General features: G+C 39.1%; 1 protein-coding gene across 1 annotated transcript in view; it reads right to left on the reverse strand.

Annotated features, from left to right (window-relative positions):
- RBPJ (recombination signal binding protein for immunoglobulin kappa J region) overlaps nucleotides 1-25201 on the reverse strand; it is a 90134-nt gene that overhangs the window by 23292 nt on the left and 41641 nt on the right. The window contains exon 2 of the mRNA XM_010710320.3: nucleotides 221-259. Within this exon, the coding sequence (XP_010708622.1) occupies nucleotides 221-259 (39 nt within the window). The remainder of the gene's footprint in view (nucleotides 1-220; nucleotides 260-25201) is intronic.

Below are 25201 nucleotides of genomic sequence, written 5' to 3' on the forward strand. Positions count from 1 at the left end.
AGGCATTTTGATTATCATATTAAACTACTGACTGTTCAAATTTTTAGTTCTGGCTGCTGACTGCATACAACGATTACTTTTTTTTTTTTAAAAAAGCTTTCACATTTTAAATTCTAGGATAAACAATTCACTTTTTTTTTAAAACTTGGAAATCCTTTGGGGGATAGAGAAGGTAACTTGAGAATACTGTTCAAAAAAAATGAACTGCTTTATTGCTTACCTGGTGAGCCGTTTCGGTTGAGGTCGCTCTCCAAATTTCCTGAAAAAAGAAGAAGTTGTTAATTTAAAACCAAAATGTTTAGTCATAGTTTTTCAGTGAAATATTAGCCCAATTTTACGATCTCTGAAAACATACTGGTGTATTTTCATTGTAGTTTTCTAGCTAGACTATGCCTCCTTCCAACTGCTTTTCCAGCAAAAGCAGAGGCACTTTTTAATCAGAACAGACAAATTTCCCTGCTGAATATCCACAAATAATAAAAAAAATTCATTTACATTAGCTGTACGCAAAGCAAGTCTTTCATTTATCTTAAAATTATTTAAAAAAACGTTTCCAGCATCTCCCTCCTGACTTTTTATTACACTTTCTGCAAGTTACTTTTTCTCTAAACTGCTTTCGCAAAGTTAAGATATCACAACTATGTAAATAATCAGAAGCTCTCTGCCACAGCATTAACCAGAACAGGCAAAATTATCTACAAATAGAAATTAACAGGCCAAACTGACAAATTGTCGTGAATTCTCCTTATTAGGGTAACTTCTTAGAAATCTGCTTCTTCTTACTACTTCTTGCAAAAAAGGATTGCAAAGTATTTCATGCGTGTTCATACAAAATTATACCAAAAAATCTCTCTTGTGAAACATAGCAAATTATAAGCAAGAAATATCCTGCTATATATTGAATGCTTTTTAGTCATAAAGTGTTTTCAGGCAGCTGTATTTCCTCTAGTGCTTTTATATCGCTCTTGAGAGAGACTATGTTCTTTATGCAAGCTTTCCAAAAGTTATCTTACGCTAGTTGAGACTGAGTTCCATCAGACAGACCCATTTTCACTAACAAAAAAGTCAGGTAAAAGACCTGCAAAAATAAAAAATAAGGCTGTTGCAGCAATGTACATCTGCAATGTACATCTGCTCAACCTGCTAAGGAAGTACAACCACAAGCTAAAATGAGGACAAAGAAAAGGGGAAAAAAAAAAAAAAAAAGCACTTATCAGCTTTAAGACAAACATCTAACAGGCTTAGCTTAACACTTTTCTATCTAAAAATAAACCAGGGCATAAGAGAACGCATCTGCTGCCAGCGCTCGTAAATATCGCCGCAACTTGCCCAGCTCTTTGATACGCGGGCATATCTTTCCCTTTGTGCTTCCTGGCTAATGAAAAACCCACCTCTGATATTTCCCTACGCCAGCGCTGGAGGCTTCCCAGGCCAAGAGCTAGGATGGGGAACTTCTTCTTGCATCATTTAACCATTTGCACAGTCCATCTGCCCTGAATGACTTGATACATTCCAATTTCATTTCAGTAATTCTCCAGATGTGCAAAGTGTAAATACATAGCTCATGTAATTTTCACTGGTAAGCAAAACAGTCTCTGCTAAAAGGCAGTGACAAGAACATTCAGCAGGGTGCAGGGTTCTAAGTTATTTTTCATGTCTCAAGAAATCTGCATTGTGGTCCCTCTATACAGAAGAGCTAAGTAGAAGATTAAGACAAATTAAGGGTGTTTTTTTTTTTCTTTTCAGTTTAAACAACAAAATTAAATGCATCTGAACAGACTTAAGCTCCATTCATATTTTATTGGTGTATTGCTCACTTACTTGCCTTATTTTAAGCTAAAAGAAAACAACGACAAATTCTTGCTGCACAACTTGTCCAGCGGATCTTGAAATTTAAAATACACAAAAACATGTACTTCACATTTTTCTCTGTGGTATGCATCACTGCATTGTCACATTTGTTATGCAGAAAACTAACTAAAAATCCCTAACAGCTTTGAACTTTGGCAACAGCATCAGTTATATATGCATGGGCAGGTGCTATAATGAGAAAGTCAGGCTCCCAAACCTTAATGTCTCCTACCACCTATCTTTTGCAGGCATGCTGACCTTCACCTCCCAGGCACATCAGAGCCACTGACACCTCCCCCCACCCCTCAACTAACAGAAGGTGTGTGCCCCCACCCCTCCGTGCCTCTGTAGTTCCATTCCCTCCATAATGTGGGAGCAGTACATATGGCAGAGGATTCATCTCTCTGTGACTCACCGACTAGACAACAGATTACCCTTAAGCTATTCTCTACAGACAAACAAAACCCCATAGATTAGCTGTCTCACTTTGAGTAGAATGACATTCAATCACTCTGCACCTTTTAATTCATAAAGAAAAAAGTGAAGAGGTGCCTACATGAAGCAAAGGAGGCAATATGCACATGGTACTTGCACCACAGCCAACAGCTCCAATCCAAGATGAGGACACAAGGACAGCTGAAACCACATGACACACAGAAACCACAGACAAGACTGCTCATTCTTTAAGGCAACATCTACTCATGCACAGCTCTGTAAGCAGTAGATTAATTCCCCTTGCAAGTACACTAATTGCAGCCTAAAAAAACTGTACAAACCTACACAGAAACAGAACAGTTGCAATTACTGCAACATAATAAATCCCATCCTCTAAGTACCAACAGGCCCCTTCCTCAGAGACAGCACTGAGTCACACCAGAGATGCACAGGGTCCCCCTGCTGCCCACCAACAGGACCAGAAACCGAGCTCCAGTTACTGTACTGCACCACCATCAGCCACATACCAGCTTCCCCCAGCCTGCTCATCCAAACTGAATTTAATGGTTTCACTCTAATCACCTTGTGAATACAGGCGCTGCCTGTAGCAACATGAATCTTCTGAACAGTCACAAACTGAGTTCAGTGAATCTTTTGCTACTCTTTCACTGTCCATATGGGGCAAGGTAGAACAGGAGGCAGTCACAAATATTTACTGTGATTCAGTTTTTGACTAACTAGATTCAGCTTCTACCTCTTCAACAATGTCACCTTACAGAACATCCCCAGTTGGAAGGAAACCACAAGAATCATTGAATCCAACTCCTGACTACATGAAGAACCACCCCAAATTCAAACTTTATGTCTGAGAGTTGTCCAAACACTTCCTGAACTCAGGCAGCTTGTTGACCTGGGGAGCCTGTTTCAGAGGCAAACCACTTTGTGGTGAAGAATCTTTTCCCAATCCCCATCTAGACCCTCCCCTGACGCAGCTCCACACCATTCCCGTGGGTCCTGTCACTGCCACCAGGGAGCAGAGATGCTGAGCAATGACTGGTCATTGTGCATCCTACCCTTGATATTAATAACCAGCACATTCCTGTACCATCCCACACACTGACATGAACACAATATATCCCATACCAGCCATTATATCCAGATACCAACTTTTTAGTCACACTGCATAACACAAGATAAATAAATAAGACATGAAACAAGACAAAGTAGCAGGTGTATTACATAGGTTGCTCTAAAAGTAATGCCTCCTATTTATTTCCATGGAAATAACAACAGATAGAGCGTACATAATAACACTACTTGATAGAGCAAATTCTCAGCTATAAAATACTTTTTCAACACAGTCACCACCATTAACTATGTATTTTTGCCAGCAATGAACAAGAGCCACTCATAAAAATCTGCACCAGGGGAGGTGACCCACTGTTTCACAGCTGCTATAACAGTGTTGTTACTAGGAGAACATTGCCCATACAGTCTGTCTTTCATCAGCACAAAGAGACAGAATACTGAAGGAGTCAAATCCTGGACTGTATGGTGGGTGTGGTAGGACAGTCCAAGACTGGCAATCTGCTCCATGGTCTTCAAACTGGAACATGACCTGGCATTATCGTGTTGCAATAAAGGTTGTCTTTTTCTCTGGCCTGACGCTGGAAGTTCAAGTCTTCAGCTTAGTCAGCATTGTGATGCAGTCAAAGTTGACGGTTTGTTCAGCGACCAGGAAATCCAAACGAATCACCACTTTCCTATCCCAAAAGATAGTGCTTTACCTGCCGAGGTTATCTTGAACTTTCTCTTCAATGGGGAATTGTCACACTCCATGGACCACCGTTTTGACTCAGGCTTGTAGTGGTAATAGTATGTCTCGTCACTGATAGTGACATGATCCAGGAAACTGGTTTAATAGGTCCAGACAGACTTGCGTAAGGTGTTTTCTCAGACCCTGTGTAAGTATTCATGGGATCAGGCATAAAGAACTTGTGATATTTCAATGTTGCTATCTTGTTTCAACAAACAGAAGCCAACACTCAGCTACATACACAACTGCCTGGTCACACACCACCTATATACATGGATGAGCTGATCAAGAAAGACACTCTTCATTTTGTGGTGCGAATGACCATCAAGAACATGATTTGTTCTATACATTGCTGTCACCACTGCTGAAATGCACCACCCATCATCACACTGTTCATCCGTTACTGGGTCTCCATAAACATTCAGCAAGAATTGATGAATGTCAGTCAGTGCCAATTTTTTCACACAGCAGAATTCAATGACACACCTTTGCTTCATACACACCTCTGTGTCAGACGTCATAGGTCAGACTGCCCCCTGCTGCCATCTGTCACACAGCAACAAAATGTAATGGAATATTGGTGGGAAGGTTCAACCTCTACTGTCGTAACACCAATATCTGCCTCTGACATTGTGAGCCAACATCATAAGACAGGAGGCATTACGTTCAGACTGTCAGAGCAGCTCTCATGCATTTAATTGTTCATCTGGTTTGCTCTTTCCATACATTTTCAATTTGCTATAGATACTTGTATTAACAATACAACCAGAAGTGAAAAAAAACCACCAGTAACTGCCATGCAGAAGGTTTTTTATTTTGTGTTGGTAAGGATTTGTAAGCGCAAGAAACACATTATCAGCAGTCTGGGGCTAAATGACAGACACTGTACAGCTATGACTGCCGCTATTTTAACCTTTCATATGTGACTGGCATGTTAAAATACCAGTTCAGTTATTTCAAGGGTACCTGACAAACTTGGCAGCGATTGCAATCTTTTCCTCATGTCGGATTTTTCTTGGATTTCACTCTTCTGGGATTTCTTTTTATATTTAGCATTACTCTTACTCCTCTGTCTACAACTTGAAAATATGCAGATTGATGGATAAAAAAAATATGCAGGAAACTACAAAGATATCTTTTTCTCCTCTAGTGGTCATTAAACAAGCAAAAAACATGTAATGTGTAGATCTAAGTATAAGCTACATATAATTGAATGTTCACTTTTCTTTCCAACTTTACTATCCATGACTGTTTCAGGTGTGATGTTCTGAAAAGCCTGACATACAGTCAAGTTAACACTACAATTCATGGAACAAATTCAGTGCAAACTGTTTTCCCAACATACTTGCAATTGCAAACATGAGCACAAGCATTAAGCTCGCCGTAATCTTCTGCTGCAGACAGCTGCACCTGTTCAAACTATTATTTTCCCAGTTCTGTATTTTCTCCAACCACCACTTTATATTCTATTACTTCATGTATTTTACTAATGACAGTTTACACGAATTTCACTTGTACCTTCTGCACTACAGAAATAACTTTACTCATACATCAGGACCCAAATCATTCCTCTTTTCAAATCTATCTTTTACATTTAGCAATTCCCAGTTTCTCATTACTTAAACTTCTCCACTGAGAGATGCAAGCAATGGGAAACAAACTTATTCCCTTTACATGCTATACCTGCCTGCCTCTCAATTAACTGTGGAAATAAAGAAGTGCACTAATATTAACCTTGTTTTGTTCCAGCTTTAATATTTTCAGGTTAGGTAAAACAAGACACAAAATACATGGTGCATTTCAAATGTTTTCAGAAAATATGAGAATGTCAAATCCTATTTGGAATCCCCACTCAGATACACCAGATTATAGTTTTCTATTGCTGAAAGGATGGGAAACCCCAGCATTTCTAGCATCTACACAAGAGCACAAACAAAGAAAATTTATCTGTTCCTCTATGACACAACTAACAGTACCCAGCTTTCTTCTGTTGCTAACCTTAACTATTCTGACCTCTCCCCCCTCAACCAGTGACTGCATTTCAAGACTTTGGAAGGAAAAATAATTTATTAAAATCAACAACGTTCTGCCATTTGGAAGAACAAAACTATGAAAAGATCCCATGCTGTTCCAATCTCAAGTTTGAAAACTGGTGGTCACTAAACTGCTCGAGCATCCTCACGCCTAGAATATGAACTTCGCATTTTCCCAGCACCAGCTTTTCACTAAGAACAAAGTTTTTATAACCCTTGAGAAAGTCCATTCATCTTTATTTACTGAGCTGGTTAGCCTACCAAAAAAAAAAAACAAACACAAAAACTTCCACAACAACCAGACAGAGAGACAAACTTGAACAATTTGCCTTAAGAATTCTGTCTTCACTTAGCCGATAGCCTGACATGCTTTTTGGCATATAGCATGGATGTTATTGATTAAATAATGGTCTCCAGAGAGGGAAAAAGAAAAAGGGAGCTGTCATATTTGAATACAGTAGGAGTAACAGCTGAGCAGAGAGTGTTGGTGAGGCCAGCATGGGGGAATACTAGGAAGAGAACTGAAAATGGGAAGACATAAGCAGCAAACTGAGACTTGCTAGGTGAGAATGGGCCTGAAAAGCACATTATGGAAAATTCTGATGCTTCCAAGGCATCATAAAAGCCTTGCTGAAAATAAAAGCAAAACGCTTACCCTGACTTACCCTGAAGAACTCCAAAACACATGACAGCAGATATCCCTGTGGTGATACTTGCATGAGCAACTATTTTTGCCTCATGCAAGAATCTTCACGGGTATTGTAAGTTAAGCCCAGCAGGGAGTTAAGCGCTGTACAGCTGCTTGCCCTCTTCTCCCAACTCCCAGGGGAACAGGGGAAGAGGTAAAGAGGAATAAGAAGCAAGAAAACTTGTGGGCTGCGATAAATACTGTTTAATAAATGAAGGAAATGTAGAGGAAGATGAAAGAAAACAAGAGAAGCCATGCAAAGGCAATCACTTGCCACCTCCCACAGGCTGATGGATGCCCAGCAAGCTCCCACACAAAATACGTCTGAACTGCCTAAGTCCCCCTCTCCCTTCCACTGCTGAGCATGACATTAAGTAGTAAGGAATACATCTTTGGTTAGTTCAAATCTGCCTGCTCACGTTCCCTCCCAGTCCCTTGCATACTCCCAGTCTGTGAGGTTGGGTAAGCAGCAGGAAGGCCTTGACGCTGGTCAGCAACAGCTAAAGCACTGCTGCGTTATCAGCGCTGTCTTGGCCACAAATTCAAAACACAGCACCATACCAGCTGCTAGGAAGAAAATTAACTCCAGCCAAGACAGACCCAATATAATGGGAAAACTAAAGGAAAACCACATGTTCTCTGCACAGGAACCAAGTGTGAGATTTCGAACAAGCACAAAGTGCCCATTCTATTGGTGAAGTTTCATTCCCAAATGTCCAGCTGTCAAACCATTTCCAACTGGACCTTCAAACTTGCTGGTGTTTTAGACTGGTAGAGCAAAGGCCTATCATTTTTCCTGAATAGCAAAACTAATTTTTTTATTTGTCTGGCTCCATGACAGCATGTATCACTGCACTTGCAGAACATTTCATAGGAACTCTTTAATAAACTGTAGTAGATGGCTGTAATCCCTCAGCATGGATTCTGGAAACAATCCACAGACAAGGGTTCAGAAGGAAACCTATCCAAAGAGTTATCATCCCATGGCTGTTCAATACAACAGTTCCAGCTCCTGCACTCCTGAAGCACAAACCTCTCATCACTGTCAGACATGAAATACAACAATCACTAATCCAAGAGAGCATAAGGCCCAGAAACTGACTAAGTGGCAAGTCTCACTTGCCTTAAACAAAGCCATCAAATAATTGGCTTTGAGACACATACAAGATACTTATTAGGGGATAGTGATGATTAAGAATACCAAATTAAATGCATAAAGTTTTACTTCCTCAGAGAAGGTCTGGGGAAAACAAGGCTTGAAATAGAAGGAACCTAATGAAAAGATCTTCAGGTTTTTATAACATCTCTAGAGATGTTTCAGAATACACCAGGCTAGCCAGAAAGAAAGAACATAAGAAATTCCAACCTCTGCTCGCCAGCAACATGAAGTGACAATGAAGTCTGATGAGAGGTTAAAGTTGAGTGCCAGCAACTCTAATTTCTACGGAACAGTTGGTACCCCAAAAGCCATTAAACGTGACAAGAGGGGATAAGAAACATTTCATAAAGGTTAAGCAGTATGCTGCAATCTACATAGCAAGACTCAACTATTCTGGGTCAGCCTCATTTTGTCCTTATATATTTCTAGCTTCTTCATGTGAAAATTTGTAGATTTACTACTTACAACTTAAGCTGCATCAACAATATTAGAAAAAAAAACAACCAGCAGATGTAGGTTTAAAAACAAGGATTTTTTTTTTCTTAGTGTAAATCTATTTTCCTGTGAACTCATTTCTGTGAGGACAATATGAAAATACTGAAAATATTTCTTTGCACTCACCTACACAACCATATTTTCTCACAGACATTAGAATACAACTCCCTAGAGAAAAGATCATCTATCACTAAACAGCAATATTCCATCTGTTGGTTTCACAGACACAAAGAGAATTCCTAGGTATTAAAGAAGGCCATTTGTGATCCTGCATAAGCTGGCATAGAGAAAAGAATACAAGATTTCATACAGTGGTTTCTTCTATGATTGGTCTGTTAATTACACATTAAATATATCTGTTGATTCACGTCATTTTCCATATTTGCTATTGGTGGTACCTGATACATTTGATTTCTTAAGTCCACCTCATTTCTACTGATGATTATTATTGAGGTTGGAAATGCAGCATTGTTACGAATTGCCAACTCAGTGATGTTCTGGAGGATTGACATCAAAAAAACCAACAACTCAATCACCCCGAAGGACAGAGTTTTTAAGTGACTGAAATTGGATACATAACACAGTTAAGCTGGGGAAAAACACAGTTAATAATATTCATGTTCAAGTAGAACATTTCACAGTCAACTTTTACATGGATGCAAACAGCAAATAAACAAACAATAAAAACAGTTAAAAGAAAGATGTACAGAAGGTCTTATCTCTTCCAAAACAAAAATATGTTCACTATCCACAAGTCAGCTCACAAAATGAAACAGAAGGCTGTACTACCAGTAACATCCAGCGCTAAACAAACAGCACACAAGAAGCATTAACTAAAAAGAAAGAATCAAAACAAAATTAGACTGTTAACAGATAGGACAGAAATAATTATTTTCTCGGTCACTCTATTCACTCAGCCCATGATTCCACGCATCCTTATTATTCACACAGTTCCACACAGAGTCACTTTTCTCATCCCCCAACATCTCTCAGGCATTTTTCTTCTGCCCTCCACTGATCTTCGTAGTTTGTCATCACATAAAGCCATATAGCCTAGCACAACCTAACCTACACCATGGCTTTATCTACACAGCATTTTAGAGAAAGGAGTTTTCCATTCCTTAGACTACTCATATCCTAAATATGATACGGTCTTCTATCCTAATGGTCTTCTATTATTTCCTTCCATTTTGCAGAACCACAGATGATGTTGCTGTGCTACTTCCTCAATGAAAATATTGCCTTGGCCATTATTCAGTTCCATGAAAGATACATAAAACACCGAAGACTCATTACTCTGCAGTGATGCATGCACCTTAAGAGCATACATTTCTTTTGCTAAGAACATACAGAATTTACATTAGAAGACATAAGTATCTAAAACCGAAGATAGATGATGCATTTCAGAGGCTCTAATTTCTTCAATCAGATCACACATATGAGGTACAGCAGCTAGTGAAAAAGTGACGTGTCTTCCCTGTTGCTCCCACCAACTGCAACAGTGTTCAGAAGCCCCATCCCTCAGAGCCACTGTAGCCATCAGCACCAGGCTTTCCTCAGCCACACAGCAGGCCCCAGACTGGCACACCATTCAGGACAAACGCAAGAACCAGCAGCGTGGCACAGTCATTAGCAGGCTCACGCTTCCACCAGCCAGCAGTACTTAAGCCCTGAACCCAAACAGAGCATCTGCTAGAATAAACGCTGCTACAAAGACTTTGTTCTGAAGTTTGATCTACTTTTAAAATCAGCCATGGTTTTCACATCCACACATAATGTACAAACAGCCAACTTCAAAAAACTTGCTTTGAAATATTACTCATCCACTTTACTGTCTTTTCCTATCCACTCTACAAAAGGAGATAAAATTAATCAAAACCTCACCACTTGACAGTGTTTAAGGGATGTGAACAACACTAGCATTTCTGCTTCTCCTGATGTTCTCCCTTGCAAAGAGCACCCGATGGGCGGTCAAGCTGTGCTCTGGCACATTGGCAGCAAGAAGCACAGCAGACCTGAAGTCACAAAACCAGCAGGATTTTTGACTGATACACTAAGCACTCACTCTCTTGAAAGAAATGAAAAAAGACCCACCTGTTCCAGGGTGAATGCCACCAACCACGCACTCTCACGTCTCTGTACTGCATGATCCTGTACTGCTCTGTATCCTAACTAGTCCTCAAGCACAGGGAACATGTTATGTGCATGTAACAAATCTACTGTACACCACTATATACACTTCTGGCACTATATCAAATAATAGGACATAAATACAATAGAAAAAAAATGGTTCACTTAGTCACGCCCTCTCACTGGAGGTCACTGGTTCAATTAGAAACTCCCTCTCCCTTTTCTGACCTCTTTCATCCTCCCACATTGCTTTCATTATTGTCCTCTCTCATTTCCAGTCCCCATAAAAAGAAAATCACAGAAGTACAACTGCAATTTAAATACAGCTTGCACTGTCATCAGTGAAAAGGCTGACTTCTGAACAACTTAGAATAGTAAGCAAACTCACCAGTTTGCACTAGTCTAGCTGCATTTAGGAAAAAAAACACCTTCATTTAGTAAATACTGTATTCACGATTCTAAAAATCAAAGTCAAGTCCAATTGAGAGAGAACTCGCACAACTGTGCCACAATAAGGCAAGAAAACCAATAACGACAACTTATTCAGGAATCAGAAAGTGACTAAATCTATTTTAGTAGATGTATTTTCCCTGCTTTGATATTTGCTGTAGGTACCTGTTGCAAGAAGATATAACATCTCAAAAATCTCAAGTATACTAAAGAAGTTAAAAATAATCAACTTAAAGCATGTCATCAAAATGGTAGGATGGTGCAAAGTACAAGAAACACCATCAAAAATGACTCCATTTATAAAGATTCCATTAAATACACGTTATTTCTTTTTGACTAATTCCCTGATGCTGGCTCAAATGTTCATGGAAAACAACAATTTGCACAGGTTTACCTTAGCAGCTGAAAGAGTTAACATGTTGAAAAATCAGCATAACAACAGAATCTCAGTCTCTAAAATATATCTGGCTCAGCTATTGCAGCGGCGAAAGGAATGTGCATTATAAGGCTAATTACTTTTATCTTCATCCACTCAAAAAAGAAATTACTTAAGAAAAAATAAAATTAGTGCATGGTGTTCACACAGCCACTAAAATAATGATAATCTGCTAATACAAAAATAGTCTGAAGCAGAGTTTCACATTCACAGCTTTCATTGACAACTACTTTCCTGAGTGTGCAGTGCTTAGGATTCCTATTTTCCCTCCAGCCCTGTAAATTTCCCACTGTATCTCACCTTGCACATTATCTGCAAACCTATTTCAAACGAGAGGTTGATTTTTATTTCTTAAGGAAGTGATTCCATGTCCCCTACTCAACCATAATTCAAGTTACCAGCTGGCCTTTAATAACAACAACAAAACCAATCCCGCTCTCTTGTCCTTTTAATAAAGTAACTTTTAAATACATTAAGAACACAGCTATTGAGTAATAGAACAATGCTTTTTATGGCTACTAACTGACCATGATCACAAACAAATAAGATTTAGTCTGAAGCATAACAGTTTTAGATGCATGAAGAATCAATTTTTAAAAGCCTACTGACTGTTGCTTCTGATGCCTAACATTTGATAAAAGTCACAAATTAGACTCAGAACAATACTTTTTAAAACTAAGCTCCTGCCAATATAAAAACCTTTCTCTACATGATCGTATCTGAGGCTTTGCTCAACCTTCCTTTCTCTCCCTGTCTGAATCAATGTCTGCAGCATCCAGAGAACAGCTTCCTTTCTCTAAAGAGACCTTCCAGCCCATTCCTAGCTGGGTGAGCAGCATTCATCATCTGTGCAGAAGGCAACTTATAAAAAATAAGTTAAGAAACAAAAAGCACAAAATAGGTTCATGGTTTTCTTTGAATTGCCACTTCACAGTAATGCCAAAAGTACCTCGCAGAAGCAGAAATTGTGAATGACTTACAAGGAAGTGGTAAAGAACCATACCAAACTTAAAAAGGAGGAAGATCCTCAAAAAGCCAGCCTAACCTCACTAACCATAAAGGCATGCATGTATTTCTTTTGAACAGTTCTTGATGAAATAAGTGGTTCTTGACAGGGAAAGTCACTGGTCAGCTCAACATTTCTAATTACTGTTCTATAAAATAATAGGTTAATAATCCTGTGTGCTTTTTCTTACCCTTTACTACATAAGCTGAGGAGCTTCATTACTTCAGCGACTGCTTCCTATCAGTAAAGGGCCAAGGAGAACACACTAATCTGTCCCTAAGGGGCTTACACTGTCCCTGGCTGCCAGGACCACTCCAATCTCCTCAACCAGCTTCCACCACACTGCGTGCAGAGCTCAGCTCAGCCCACCCATCTGTCACACCCTAATGCACTGGGAAGCAGGAGACAGAAGGAAAAACAGGAGTTTTGGTTGCATAAAGTTGTTTGCTCATCTCAACAAACTTGATTTAACAGAAGCCAAAGACAACACTCTAACTCTCATAGAGAGGAACTGCGTGCAAGAAAATAAAACACAGAGTAATTAAGTTTCCTAAAAGTTAAAAAAGTGAATAACTCACAGTATTTTAATTCTTGAGTGACTCAAATCCATTGTTAAAAAATCAAAAAAAGTTAACCCTTTTGAAAAGGAAAATGATTTCAAGAAAACAAGTCTTAAACATAATTAAGAGATTAGTAGACTAAGACCCTTAGCTGAAGTTTAGCTTCGCACAGTACGGGACTGTCACCCAAATGCAGCCAAAACTGAATGCAAAATGACAGTGAAGTGTACTAATACCTTCACAGTCTCAACAGGCCCATCAACAAGTTCTTCTGTGACAGCTGAGTCACTACCTCTCCACTGTCTCTGTCTGTATTAGGTCAGAGTAGCAGACATCTCCTCACGTCTCAGCTGCCCCAAATCTCAGCTGGACCACGGCTTCGCAACAGCTGCGCTGCTCTGTCACCACCAAGCACAGGTCCCACCAGCCAGCTTCCTTGGAGCTACCCTGACCTTCCCACACACACCCAGCACAGCACCTGGCACAGCTTCCCACACATCAATTCAAATCCAGCCCAAAAACTCCTGAGTGGAGGGGGGGAAGACAAGCGAGCTGTATTGATTCAGCAGGAATGCACTAAGCAGTAGCACTAACCACAATGCAGCCAACAGGAACAGTGAGAGGAGAATGTGACCTCCCATGAGAAAGTACAGACCATTTTATATGTAATTACATAATAAAGAATTTGTACATTGCATTTACTGATCTCACTTTAGGAACTGATACAACTCTCAGCCCACCAAAGCGAAAGTTTCAAACGCCATTTATAGAAGTCTTTACTGTACTTCCATACTTCTAAAGAATACCTTTGGAATATACCCTACCATCTCCTTGCTCCAGCAAATCAGCTACATCAACCTTCTACGTTTTAGAAGGTTCTGTAAAAACTAAAGAACAAAAGAACGCACAACGTCATCATTTCTGTTTCCTCTCTTCTCATTTCTTTTCCTCCTCCAACTTCCATACCGCAGTAACGCTTCCAAATGTAAAATGGAAGCAGCTCCTTCTAGTCATTAAAAGAAAATTACTGCAGTTATGTAAGCTTACATCTATGCAACTATGTCTCATCCACTGCTTTTAGATTTGTAGAACAATTCATAAATAATTATCAGTGTTAAATCAGAGAAGAGGTATCAGCTCATAAGCAGGTTTTCATGCACACAGTGTTCCAAACTGTCAAATAAAATTAGTCTCTTCAATAGATGTGATGACACAAAACCTGTGAACACACATACTTTTCAACGAAGCTTTATTTGGCACCAACCTGTTTTACAAAATTACAGGTTTTCCTCAATTTCAGGCATTTTCTTCTTGCATCACTCAGGAATTATGTGGTTACATTAACATTAACTGGGAGCAGTTGCAAAATGAGCTGTCAGTATCCTAGAATTAATCAATCTCAAGTATATTGTTTCGTAATTAAGCTTATGAATACTTCATCCCATGAATATAAAAACGGCAGCAATAAACACACATTCCAGAAAAGAGGGAGAATTAGAGGCTCTTTTTCACTTTCTAGGACAGCTAAATCATGCAGAGGCCATTCTTAGTCAATCCCCCTGTGCTTGTGCTAGCAGCGTACAGCCAGGGAGCATTTTACATAAACAGAGTATTCTTAAACCTTTAAAGTCACACAAGATGGCAAAATTAGGTGCTAGTCTGCCTGCAATTTATAAAGCTGCATTTTAATAACAAACATATAAAAACATCTAAAAGCTTTGGTGGGTTTTTTTTGTTTGTTCAATTGACTCATGGGTAAATTAAGTCATCGATTTAGATGACTGCCACAGCAATAATAAAGGAGTGCTCCCACACAGGAAAGAGACAGAAACTCATATTCCCAGTAAACAAATACTTGACTTTTAAAAGAAAGAGAGAAAGTGGGCTTTTAATAAAAAAAAAAAAACAACACAAAAATGCATTTCTGATCAAATAAGCTAGAAGTGACTTTCAATTACTGCTATTCTTAATTGCATAATTCATTTTTAAAAACAAATTCCACAATGCCTGCTATCAAATACAATAATATTTTTGTAACTGTTATTGTAAAATGGGTCAGGGGTTACTGAACAGGGCAATTAAACTGACACTCCAAAGACACAACTGCACTCCTTATCACACCACATTTATAACAATCAAATGAAAAGTTTAGGTTATATGTCTGAGATGTCAGCAGACTAACACCTTCTTTTCCTTTCCTCTGATATTACAGTATTGCAGTTCTCTTACAGAATTACACATTTCTCTTGTGCCAAAATAGCTTTTATAGGCTATTTTTCATAAGAAAAAGAATCCGCAGAGCACAAAATGCAGAACAGTTATTATTGTCCTTTTTTTTTTTTTTATGGAAATTGCGTGAATCATACTTAATTCAAGTAGGCTTGCTTTTCAGGTTTGTCGAGTTTAAACTCCACACAGATGCAAATTACTGGTAAAACTTCTCCCTGAATCTTAATGAGGTACATTATAAACTATGAAGCCAACTTAAAAACAAGAATGTTTTTAACATGAATTTACCAGACCGAGGTATTCTAAGCCATTAGTAGGACATTAGAAGGAAGCTTTCCCAACAGTACTTAGATTCTACACGATCTTGTGCCCCAGTCTGCCACAACACAGATTTCCCAGAAAAATGCTTGTGCTGGCACAGATTTGTGTGTGAGGATTTTACTGCATGATAAGCGTGCCTAAGCAGTGCTGCGAAGGCTCCCAACTGCTGAGTTCTGAACCCAACCTCTTTTCAAAACATTGTCTCATCCTTTCAAGTACATTCAGCCAGAAGGGAAAGTAAATTGTCAAAGCTGTTTTGAAGTACAAAACCACCAAACTTAAGAAGGCATTTTAGTTAGCAGCTACCACTGCCTTACTTATACCTTGCCTGGTTCAAAAATGATAGTCAGCAAGGGAATGCCAAGAGTGTAGTATGTGGAATGCACTGCTTGATGGTGAGATTTCCCTTCTGCCATTCCTGCTTACTGCTGCTCCGAACAGGGCAGATTGAGCTCTCCAAGAAAAATGGGAGTCATGGACAAACGCAATAATTAAGGGCCAGAAATCAGGCAGGCAAGCTGAATTCCTGGGTTAAAGAGTACAGATGCCCACGCAGCCAAGATAAATGAAGAGAAAAAGTTTCATTCTAAGCAAATTCTGGGGGTGACCTATATTAGGAACTGTGGCTTAGAGTTAAGCACTACAGAGAGGCAGGCAGTGTCTTCTTCCAAGCCACTAATGCATTCTGGAAAATACAGACATGCTTATTAGCCTACTAACTGCAAAGAGTCCTTCGCCGCTTTCGGTTCCCAGTTTATTAAAAATTAATCTCATGTTAAAGAACTGATTATCCATCCTCGCTATAATTTTGGAACCCATAATTCAGCTCTGTACATTGCTCTGAGTTCTACAAAAATTAGGGTCTGGGCAGATGTTACCAAAATATTGATGTCATTGAGAAAGACAGGCAGAACTTGAAAAGTGACCAGCTATAAAACAATTTGTCATTTCCATGTGCCATCCGGACAGAGTAAGCACATGTCTCTGTCATCCCACACACGAGACTTTGCCTGTTAAGGAGGAAGAAACTCATGGTATTGTCCCATCAACTCTCCTCAACATACAGGAGGAAAGTTAAATTCATTAGTCCTGCTGTTAGCAGAACAACACGACAAAAAACTATTACTTGGCAGTAACACACACAAAATACAGTCTGAACAAAATCCAGGTCAGTTCTGAAGGCACTACAAGAAACTGTACAAACTATCAGAATCAATTTTGAGCATACAGAATACTCTGTTTCATCATCTAAGTCCTAAATGTGTTATCTACATGTTGTTCACTCAGGCGTAAGAAACATAAAACCCTACTGTTAGCTCCACAGTAGGTTACAACGAGAGGGTCTTTAGAACATTAACAACAATAAATTCTGAAACGTAACTTAAGTATTGAGTTGCACACAATTTTAGGGAACCAGCATCAAGTGAATTTTTAAATTAAAAAAAAACAAACAACAACATGGGCTGAATACTAAATCTACTTATGACTATAAACCTCCTGTAATAGGGATTAAATTATGTTATGCTTACTAGCACAAAGAAAGTCCAAATTCTGGCAATTTAAATACCAGAAAATTAATTCACTAGGTAATTTTTTATTTTTAAATTTCCCTAGTGGCTAACAGGTTGTTGCAATAATTTTGTGCATGTGTCGTTACCTGCCTTATTAGCTAGGATAGTAACTCTTTACAGAGTTGGTATTGCTGTGGAGACAGAGGAAGAACTGCAGGGCTGTTTCTAGGAGGAGGGTAGTGGGAGAAGTGAAATGCGAGCGGTAGGTTTGGAAGCCTGAGGTATCTTTCACTTCTTGCTTTGTACTTTTCCATATACACAGGAAAATCCCTTGGGGGAGGAGAAAGACCAACTTCCCTACAGCTAAAGACATGAACACATGTAAAACAGTAGGCTGTAAGCCTTAAGTGTTTCCTATAACTTTTTTTTTTTTTAAGTGAAATATTAGACAAAAACTTAAAAACTGAGGTAGCAAAATGCATTTTTTCCACCTCCAAAATACTGTCAGACAACAAAAGCCAGTTTTACAGAAGTAGGAAACTCACAAGAAGCAAAAGAAAAGATTGGAATGCCATCACACACAAGTATGTACATCGGGATCTACTTCGGTATTTACACATCTCAGCCCCGTCCCCAGCTCCAGTCCTTCCCTTCATTTTCAGCAGTCCTCTTTCTGATGTTGTAGAGTAAAAGTAGCACTGAGGAGGAAGAAGGGTAGAGCTGACGAAGTACACCTGAGGCTCAAAGCCCTCTGCTCCCACTGCTATGGAACACGTGGGTTATGTTGAGTCCAGCAGACCACTTGCTCATCTCCAACAGCAGGATTAATGGACAGCAGAAGAGTAAGAACCAGACAAGACTAGTTGGTATTTCTTCTGAAACACTCTCCTTGTCTATGACTATTTTCAGTTCAGGGGATTTCTGAGCCCAATGCTGACGCCAGGAATGAATACAGCCTTTATTAATAACTGTACCCTCACATGATCTAAGCATGCTGTAGACAGCAAATGATGTATACTATGTGCTTCGGGGTCCAGAGGGGCAAAGAAGAGACTAATGGAGCATTCAACTACAACACAGGACTGCCCTGGATGTACAGGAGAACCCCAATGCAACAAAACACCCTCAGCATGATCAGAGTTCAAAGGTCATCCCATCTCAGAACTTTTAACATGCCAGCAAAGGCAGTTCCACATTGAAGCAGCACTTGAAAAGCCTGCAAATGACATGGCTCAGCAGCTGCAGGCATTGACCTGAAGGCTGCAGCAGGATGCTACAGCAGATGGGAGGCAAGGCCCGGTGTCAGGTGCGGGATGAGAACACAAAGCTTTCAATAACTGCAATTAGCAGCAAAAGAGGAAAGCACAACGAGGCTCAACTAGTCACTTATTTGTTTTTCAAAAAGTCAATTTGACAGAGCTTCTGATGGTTCCATGCAGTTCTGCTTTGTTGCCATGAACACAGTTCCTTTACCAGATATGTCTAAATTTTAAGAACATAGTAAGACTTTTTTCCTTCACTCTTCACAATACACAAAGAGCAGCAAGAGGACCTGTGAGCTCCAGTTATCCCAACTGCTCTTGTAATGAAAAACTGAACATGGTCCATCAGCTCAGGTAAGCAAGCACCACTGCTCTGAACCTGTATGCCACCCAACAGATGAAGTTTCAAAGTTTGCAAATGAGTACAAGCTACTCACAGGTATGATACCATGCCAGGACCAGGGGCACTTGAAACTCCCAGTCCTCAAGATGTTTCTAACAGTTACAACTAACTGTAGGCACTGTACAACACATTTAGAATAAGGAATCATGAGGAATGAGACAAAGGCAAGAAGCAGGTGGACAATGCAATAAACGACCTCAGGCAGAAGAAAATTTAGTGAATTTCATTACAGATATCTGGCAAAGGAGAAGTCAATAAATGACTCAACTCTTAGGAGAAAAGCATGAAGCTACTTTTGGCTTCCAAGACAGAAATTAAGAAAGCAGTTGAAAAAGGAAGAGATCAGAGTCACAAGGAGCAATGAAGATCTGGGACAAAGCTTTAAATGCTTGCTTCCTGTTTCTACAAATGTAACCCAGTGTTGCAAGTTTGAATTTTCAAAGGTTCCTTTTATCAAAGGAGAAACACTGCAGACATCAAGACTGGCTGGCCAGAACCAATATTCAATTCTGAGATCTGCATGCCATGCCTACTTAAATTTTCTTGCAAAATGAAGAGGGAAGGAGTGCTTCAGCCAAGAGCCAGATTAGCTGCTTCATCAGAAAGTAAACTGAGGCAGCAGTTTTGCTGCTAGGAAAAAAAAAAAAACAACAACCAACAGCACCATTGCTGCACATCAATTTGAGCAACACCTTGATGTTAGCCTTCAAAAATGAGTGACGCAACAACGGCAGGAAAGGTCATGAGAAGTGCATCACTAAATCTACAAACTAATAAGGATTCCTTCTCTGATGAGAAAGACAGATGTTGAAGAGAAATAATACAATTGAACTTTAAGTTTTTAACCTACATCAAATCACCCCTGCATGAATACTGTTTCTGAAAGGTTCTGAAAAGGCACAACTAATGCTTGTATTCAACACTGATCCAGGCAAAAAAGAAAAGCTACAGTTTTACTGATAGTTACCCCTTTTAACCCATTCTACGTTGGGATAAACTTTCTGTAGAGTAAATATCAATTCAAGCTGCCAAACAAAGCTGTACAACAAACTATCCGAAGTTGATTCACACTCTCGCACAAACATTTTGGACATTGCTTAGTTACAGAATTTAGCTCTCAAGAACTGCTCTCAGTTTTACTTTGCTTACTTTCAGCATTTCAAAAACAATCCTTTCTCCCATTTCTGTTGTTCTGAAATACATCAGAATACTAACACGGTTCTTACTAATATATTAGTAAGAACAAAGTGTTCCCTTTCTTTCCTACTTTCAATCCTTTCCCTACAAAGGGACTAGCAACAGCTTGCTAGTCCACTCTCAGTCCATTTGAAGTTCTATTTTATCCATCCCTCTTGGAGTAGTAAAAAGATAACAAAACAGTATTAGCTTCCTAAGCACTTCTAAATCATGAAATGAAATCATGAACAGGACTGCAACGAGACAAAAGAGACAAGGGTAGAGAAAAGAAATAACAGAACTCCTCCAAAATAAAGCGATCCTCTACTGTTTCTATCCCTCCCAAAGTTCCTCCCTTCACATCGTTAAAGTTTATGATTTTTCTTTTGGCTTTCCCCATATAACTTAATTCTCTGCACCTCTCTGCATACATGTTCTGCTACAACAGATACTTGGGGTTCTTGAATCTATTTTCTCCCCAATCCTCACAAGTTCTCTACGTTACGGCAGTGAGGCCTTCAGCTGGGAGACAACAGCACAGCAGTGAGAATCACTCTCAGGATCAAAGATACCAATCTGGCCAAACTCTAAGTTCAAAAAAGAAAGAAACAGGGTTTGGACTTAACGAAACATGCAGCTGATGCTTATTGTATTGGCTGAGTCATAACAGTGACTTCCTCGTTCCACAGATAGTGGTGGTGATGCTATAAGCACACCATGAGACTCACAGCAATAGCAACAGCTGACACGACAGATGAACTTGATGGATTCGGAGTAAGAAACAGCATGGTTGGGAAGTTCTCTGGAAGTTCTGCTCTGAACAAATGCAACTGAATACAGAATGCCTAGAAACCGACTTCATAGAATAAAAATGGGAGAGAAAAGAGAGATGTAAAAGCAAAATAAATTGACATCTGGTCACAAAAGTGAGGCAATAACTAAAAACAACAAATAACATATTATTTCAATACGCTTTTATACATAATAACAAAAAAGCAGGGTGGGTCTTAATTGGAGTTAGAGGAAAGGAATGTCAAGTAGTGGCTATAAACATCTTTCAATTTTAATTTTAAACAAAAAGATAGAGTATAAAGAAAATAATTTGGACACTGCAAGGATCATAGAATCATAGAATAGCTCAGGTTGGAGAAGACCTTAATGATCATCAAATCCGACCACAACCTAACCATCCTACCCTAACTCTAGCAACCCTCTGCTGAATCATGTCCCTGAGCATCACATCCAAATGGTTTTAAAACACATCCAGGGATGGGGACTCCATCACCTCCCTGGGGAGCCTATTCCAGTGCTTAACAAAAGAGTATAGCATAGAATAGTATCTTTCATCTAAATAAAAAAACAATACTGATCATTTCTGAATGAAAACACCTGAAGTCTGGACATTACATAGGAAAATACTGAAGGTAACAGAAACAGTGACCAAAATTGCAATCAGTAAAATCTATGTTTAAAAAGTACCTTAAACAACAATATTCCTAACTTGAATGCCACGCACCAGAAGCACCTAGGACAACTTCTGGTCACCAAAGAAGCTTCTTAACTCTGCAGATGTAATACTAATCACTGCCTAAAAACTTCTGGCAAATGTTGGCCTGTTGTTCTAACTGAAAAAGATGAACTTCTAGATTTGAATTGATGCAATACAACCTTCATGACTATGCAAACTGACAAGCTGAGCGTTGAGTAGTCTACTGATAACTTCAAGTGCCATACAGCAATAAGGTAAAGCAGTTGAGAAACAATCAGTTTTTCTGATTGTACACTAAGTGAGCAGACAAAAATGACTTCGTCCAAAAAATATCTGTATAAATTACTGGATATGTCCAGCATTTTCTTATACATCTTATTTTCATACAGAAATTCAGCCTATATATATATAAAATGATTTTACTCACAGCTCAAGGAATAATTAAAAAAAAAAAAGAGTTGCCTTAAACTTCCTAGCAGCCTCAGACATGGCTGTAAGAACCTGGACTGTTCTTCCTTTGCTACCACTTGAAGTATGACTTATCACTTCAGCAAGTCAATTACGAGCAGAACTCCTCAATAAACCTTTCTTTAAACACTGTTTCATAACTGCACTTTTGTTTTGCCCGTTAACTATTGTGAAACGCAGGTATTCTACCACTGCAAATAAAAACACAAAAAGTCCTGACGTTTGTTTTAATGCAGCTCAGTATTTCCAGTGCTGCTATCTATGCATGAGCACTGCAAGCAATTTGTTGGCCAAGTTAGTGTTCAGTCTTGATAATACAACATCTGTATTATTAAAACAGATATTTTAATAAGATTTTATGCATTAAGATTCCTATTTCTGATGTCCTTAACAGTCAAAACATTCTTCAGATCTGGAGAACTCATTATCTCCTTTATCTATACAACATATTTACCTATTATACAGACAAACGAGGAGCCCATTCACCCCCATACTTGGCAGCCAAACAAGTTAGAAGTGATGGCAACACTTATAAGTTCAGCACTTAGGCAAAGATCTCTCAAATACCTAAATTTTATATCATTAGGATTCACTTGGTATCACCTGTGCAGACTGAAACAGACTGTCACAATGCACAGTGTGCCATAAGCCTCCTCCCAAAGATGAAGCCTGGTCTTAATACTTCTTTTTATTAACTGCTCAGCAAAGTTCATTACTGAGATTTGTAATGCACGTGTCAACAAAACAAAAATAACATCAATCATACAATATTAAATAAAAATTTGGAATGCAGAAAGGAAAAAAAAAAAAAATATCAGTAAAAACAACACTCCAGGACTCAGTGCTAGCATAGAAGTGTTGAGCAGCAGAAGAAAAAAGTTTGGCCAGAAAAATACTTGGACAGAAGAGACACATCCAAAATAGTTTTTGCTATATCCCCCCACACTTCTGGAAGATATTACATTATGAAGGATTTTACTAGTCGTCACTGTGTATCTACTACAAAACTAAGAGAGCGTGAAAAGAAACACACACATGCAGAAGAATACCAGTCCTTCAATAAAACTTTCTTTTCTGACTTCTTACTACTGAAGCCAGTGTTGGCTGGTTGAATCGGAAAGTCGTAAAGTATCCTGAATTTAAAAATAAATACTTACATAGAATGATTTCTTTTGTAGTATAAAGACACAGCTCCAGCACACCATGGCACGCACCACTTTATCTTTTTTCAGGCCCCATTTATCCACCAATCATGCCCCATCCATCCCTTACGTTTCAGTTACAGAAGAGTAGCATTCTTCTAGTGCTTATACTAACACCCTTCACCAAAACACATTAATTACAAATATAGTCACACTTCTTCGCCATGTTTTTTTTTAATCATGCAAACTAAACACCTCAGGGAGCTTGACACCTTCTGCCCATCTCTCACCCTGTAACACATCTGCAGCAGGGACAGAAGGTACGACACCGCCTGGTGAAACCCCACAAGCACTAACCAAAGCCCGGCCTCCAACCACACAGAGCAACAAGAGCCAGGCAGGAGACAGCAGTTCTACTTCCACCTCACCTCTCCACAGTCTCTACATCTGATCTTGGCAAGTCACTGGTTTTTTCAACTTGTTTTCTCATGTTCGGGACATGAAGGACTTCTACACAGAAGGCGAGAACAACAACACAACCAACTTTAATTATTATTTATTCTATTATGCCAGCCTTAGAACCCTCCGCTGTGGGATAAGCTCTGAGCGAGTGCCAGCCTCCCTCTGGTTGTCCAGACCTTCAGTCTGAAGGCCTCTTTATGCCACAACACTGGTGAAAGCAGTAAACAATTAATAGAGACTCCTCTTACTGCATCAAAATCTGATGAAAGCTTATTTTCACTAATTGCTCAGCTAAGCAAACAAGTTTAACCTTATTTTCTGCACTGGCCATTGCAAATCTACGGCTTGCAAAAGAAGCTCTGCCTGCAAGATTCACTGCTCCTAGCCAAAATGAAATTACTGAGTTAAAATAAGAGCTGCCAGGAAAAGAAAAGCAGGATATTGCCTAGAGTGTATTTTTCACTCTTTTGCCAGACCGTAGTAACAGCACAATTAGGCACCAGTATTTTGCAACATTCGATTCCTTCTCTCAGGCTTCGAAAATTCTAAATTTCATGGCTGCCTGATCAAGTTTCCTTCTGATACCAGGTTTGCTGGTAATCTCCCAAAGCAGCAGACATTGGAAATATGCCACCAGTATAAATGAGAAAAAAAGTGCAGATTAAATGTTCTACAGACTAAGCAATCTTATCACAAATACCAGTAGAAAGATCGTTTTATGGCACGTACAGAAAAATGTCTACACTTCTCTGTACTCACAATGGAAAAATTAAAAATATTTGTGTAGCTACTCACATAACTATAAATAATTAGATTAACACTGACTAGGACCTGCTGCAATACAACTCCTGAATCTCACTAGAAAAATTAAATGAAGTAACAGGTGTAATCTCACACTGAGCAGTCAGAAACGACCACTTGCCAATACCACTTGTTGCCTTTTACCACAAAAGCTGTGGCTTTAGAGCACACTGATTAAATGTCACTTCATACAAGTTAATCATACCATTATAACAGAAAGGAGAAAAGATTTACTTCTGTACAAACACCTTTGTTTTCGTGTTTTCCTAATTAACAGCCTTTAATCACAAGACTGTACATGGGGAAATCCTGCATTCTTTTTCTTGGTGAAAGAGTTTATCACTGCAAATACACCATTTACACACTGACAAGCACAAGAGCATGAACGTGTATATCACTATCTGGTTAATCACTCCAGCTGAAGCAAATGAAGTATTTTTTCAGCACAGAAGATTATTTTAAATGGTGTTCCATACACTGCCTCTGAGAAGTGGTCTGTGACGTCGCAAAGAAATAAGCAATGAAAAAGTTTCTTTAGGCTGGAAAGAGCACTTAACATTTCAAAAAATAGCAGCAACCACAAAATACACACAGGTAACTTACAAGTAAAGCACACCACAATCTAAGCAGAACCCCAGGAAATGAGATAATGTCAAACTCTGAATTTAGAGCTTACTTTTCCACAACTCGATAAGAACATCATGACATGGAAATTACTACTTCTACTAATAATTTTTGCTTAAATTTATCAGCTGTTTCTGAGGTTTTTATACTGGAAGGAATGACCTTAAGTTCAACCTGGAGAAAAGGCCACAGGGTGACCTAATTGCAGCCTTTCAATAACTAAAGGGAGCCTACAAAGACGAGGGGAATCAACT

The sequence above is a fragment of the Meleagris gallopavo genome, chromosome 4, assembly GCF_000146605.3.
Source record: "Meleagris gallopavo isolate NT-WF06-2002-E0010 breed Aviagen turkey brand Nicholas breeding stock chromosome 4, Turkey_5.1, whole genome shotgun sequence".
Taxonomy (NCBI): Eukaryota; Metazoa; Chordata; class Aves; order Galliformes; family Phasianidae; genus Meleagris; species Meleagris gallopavo.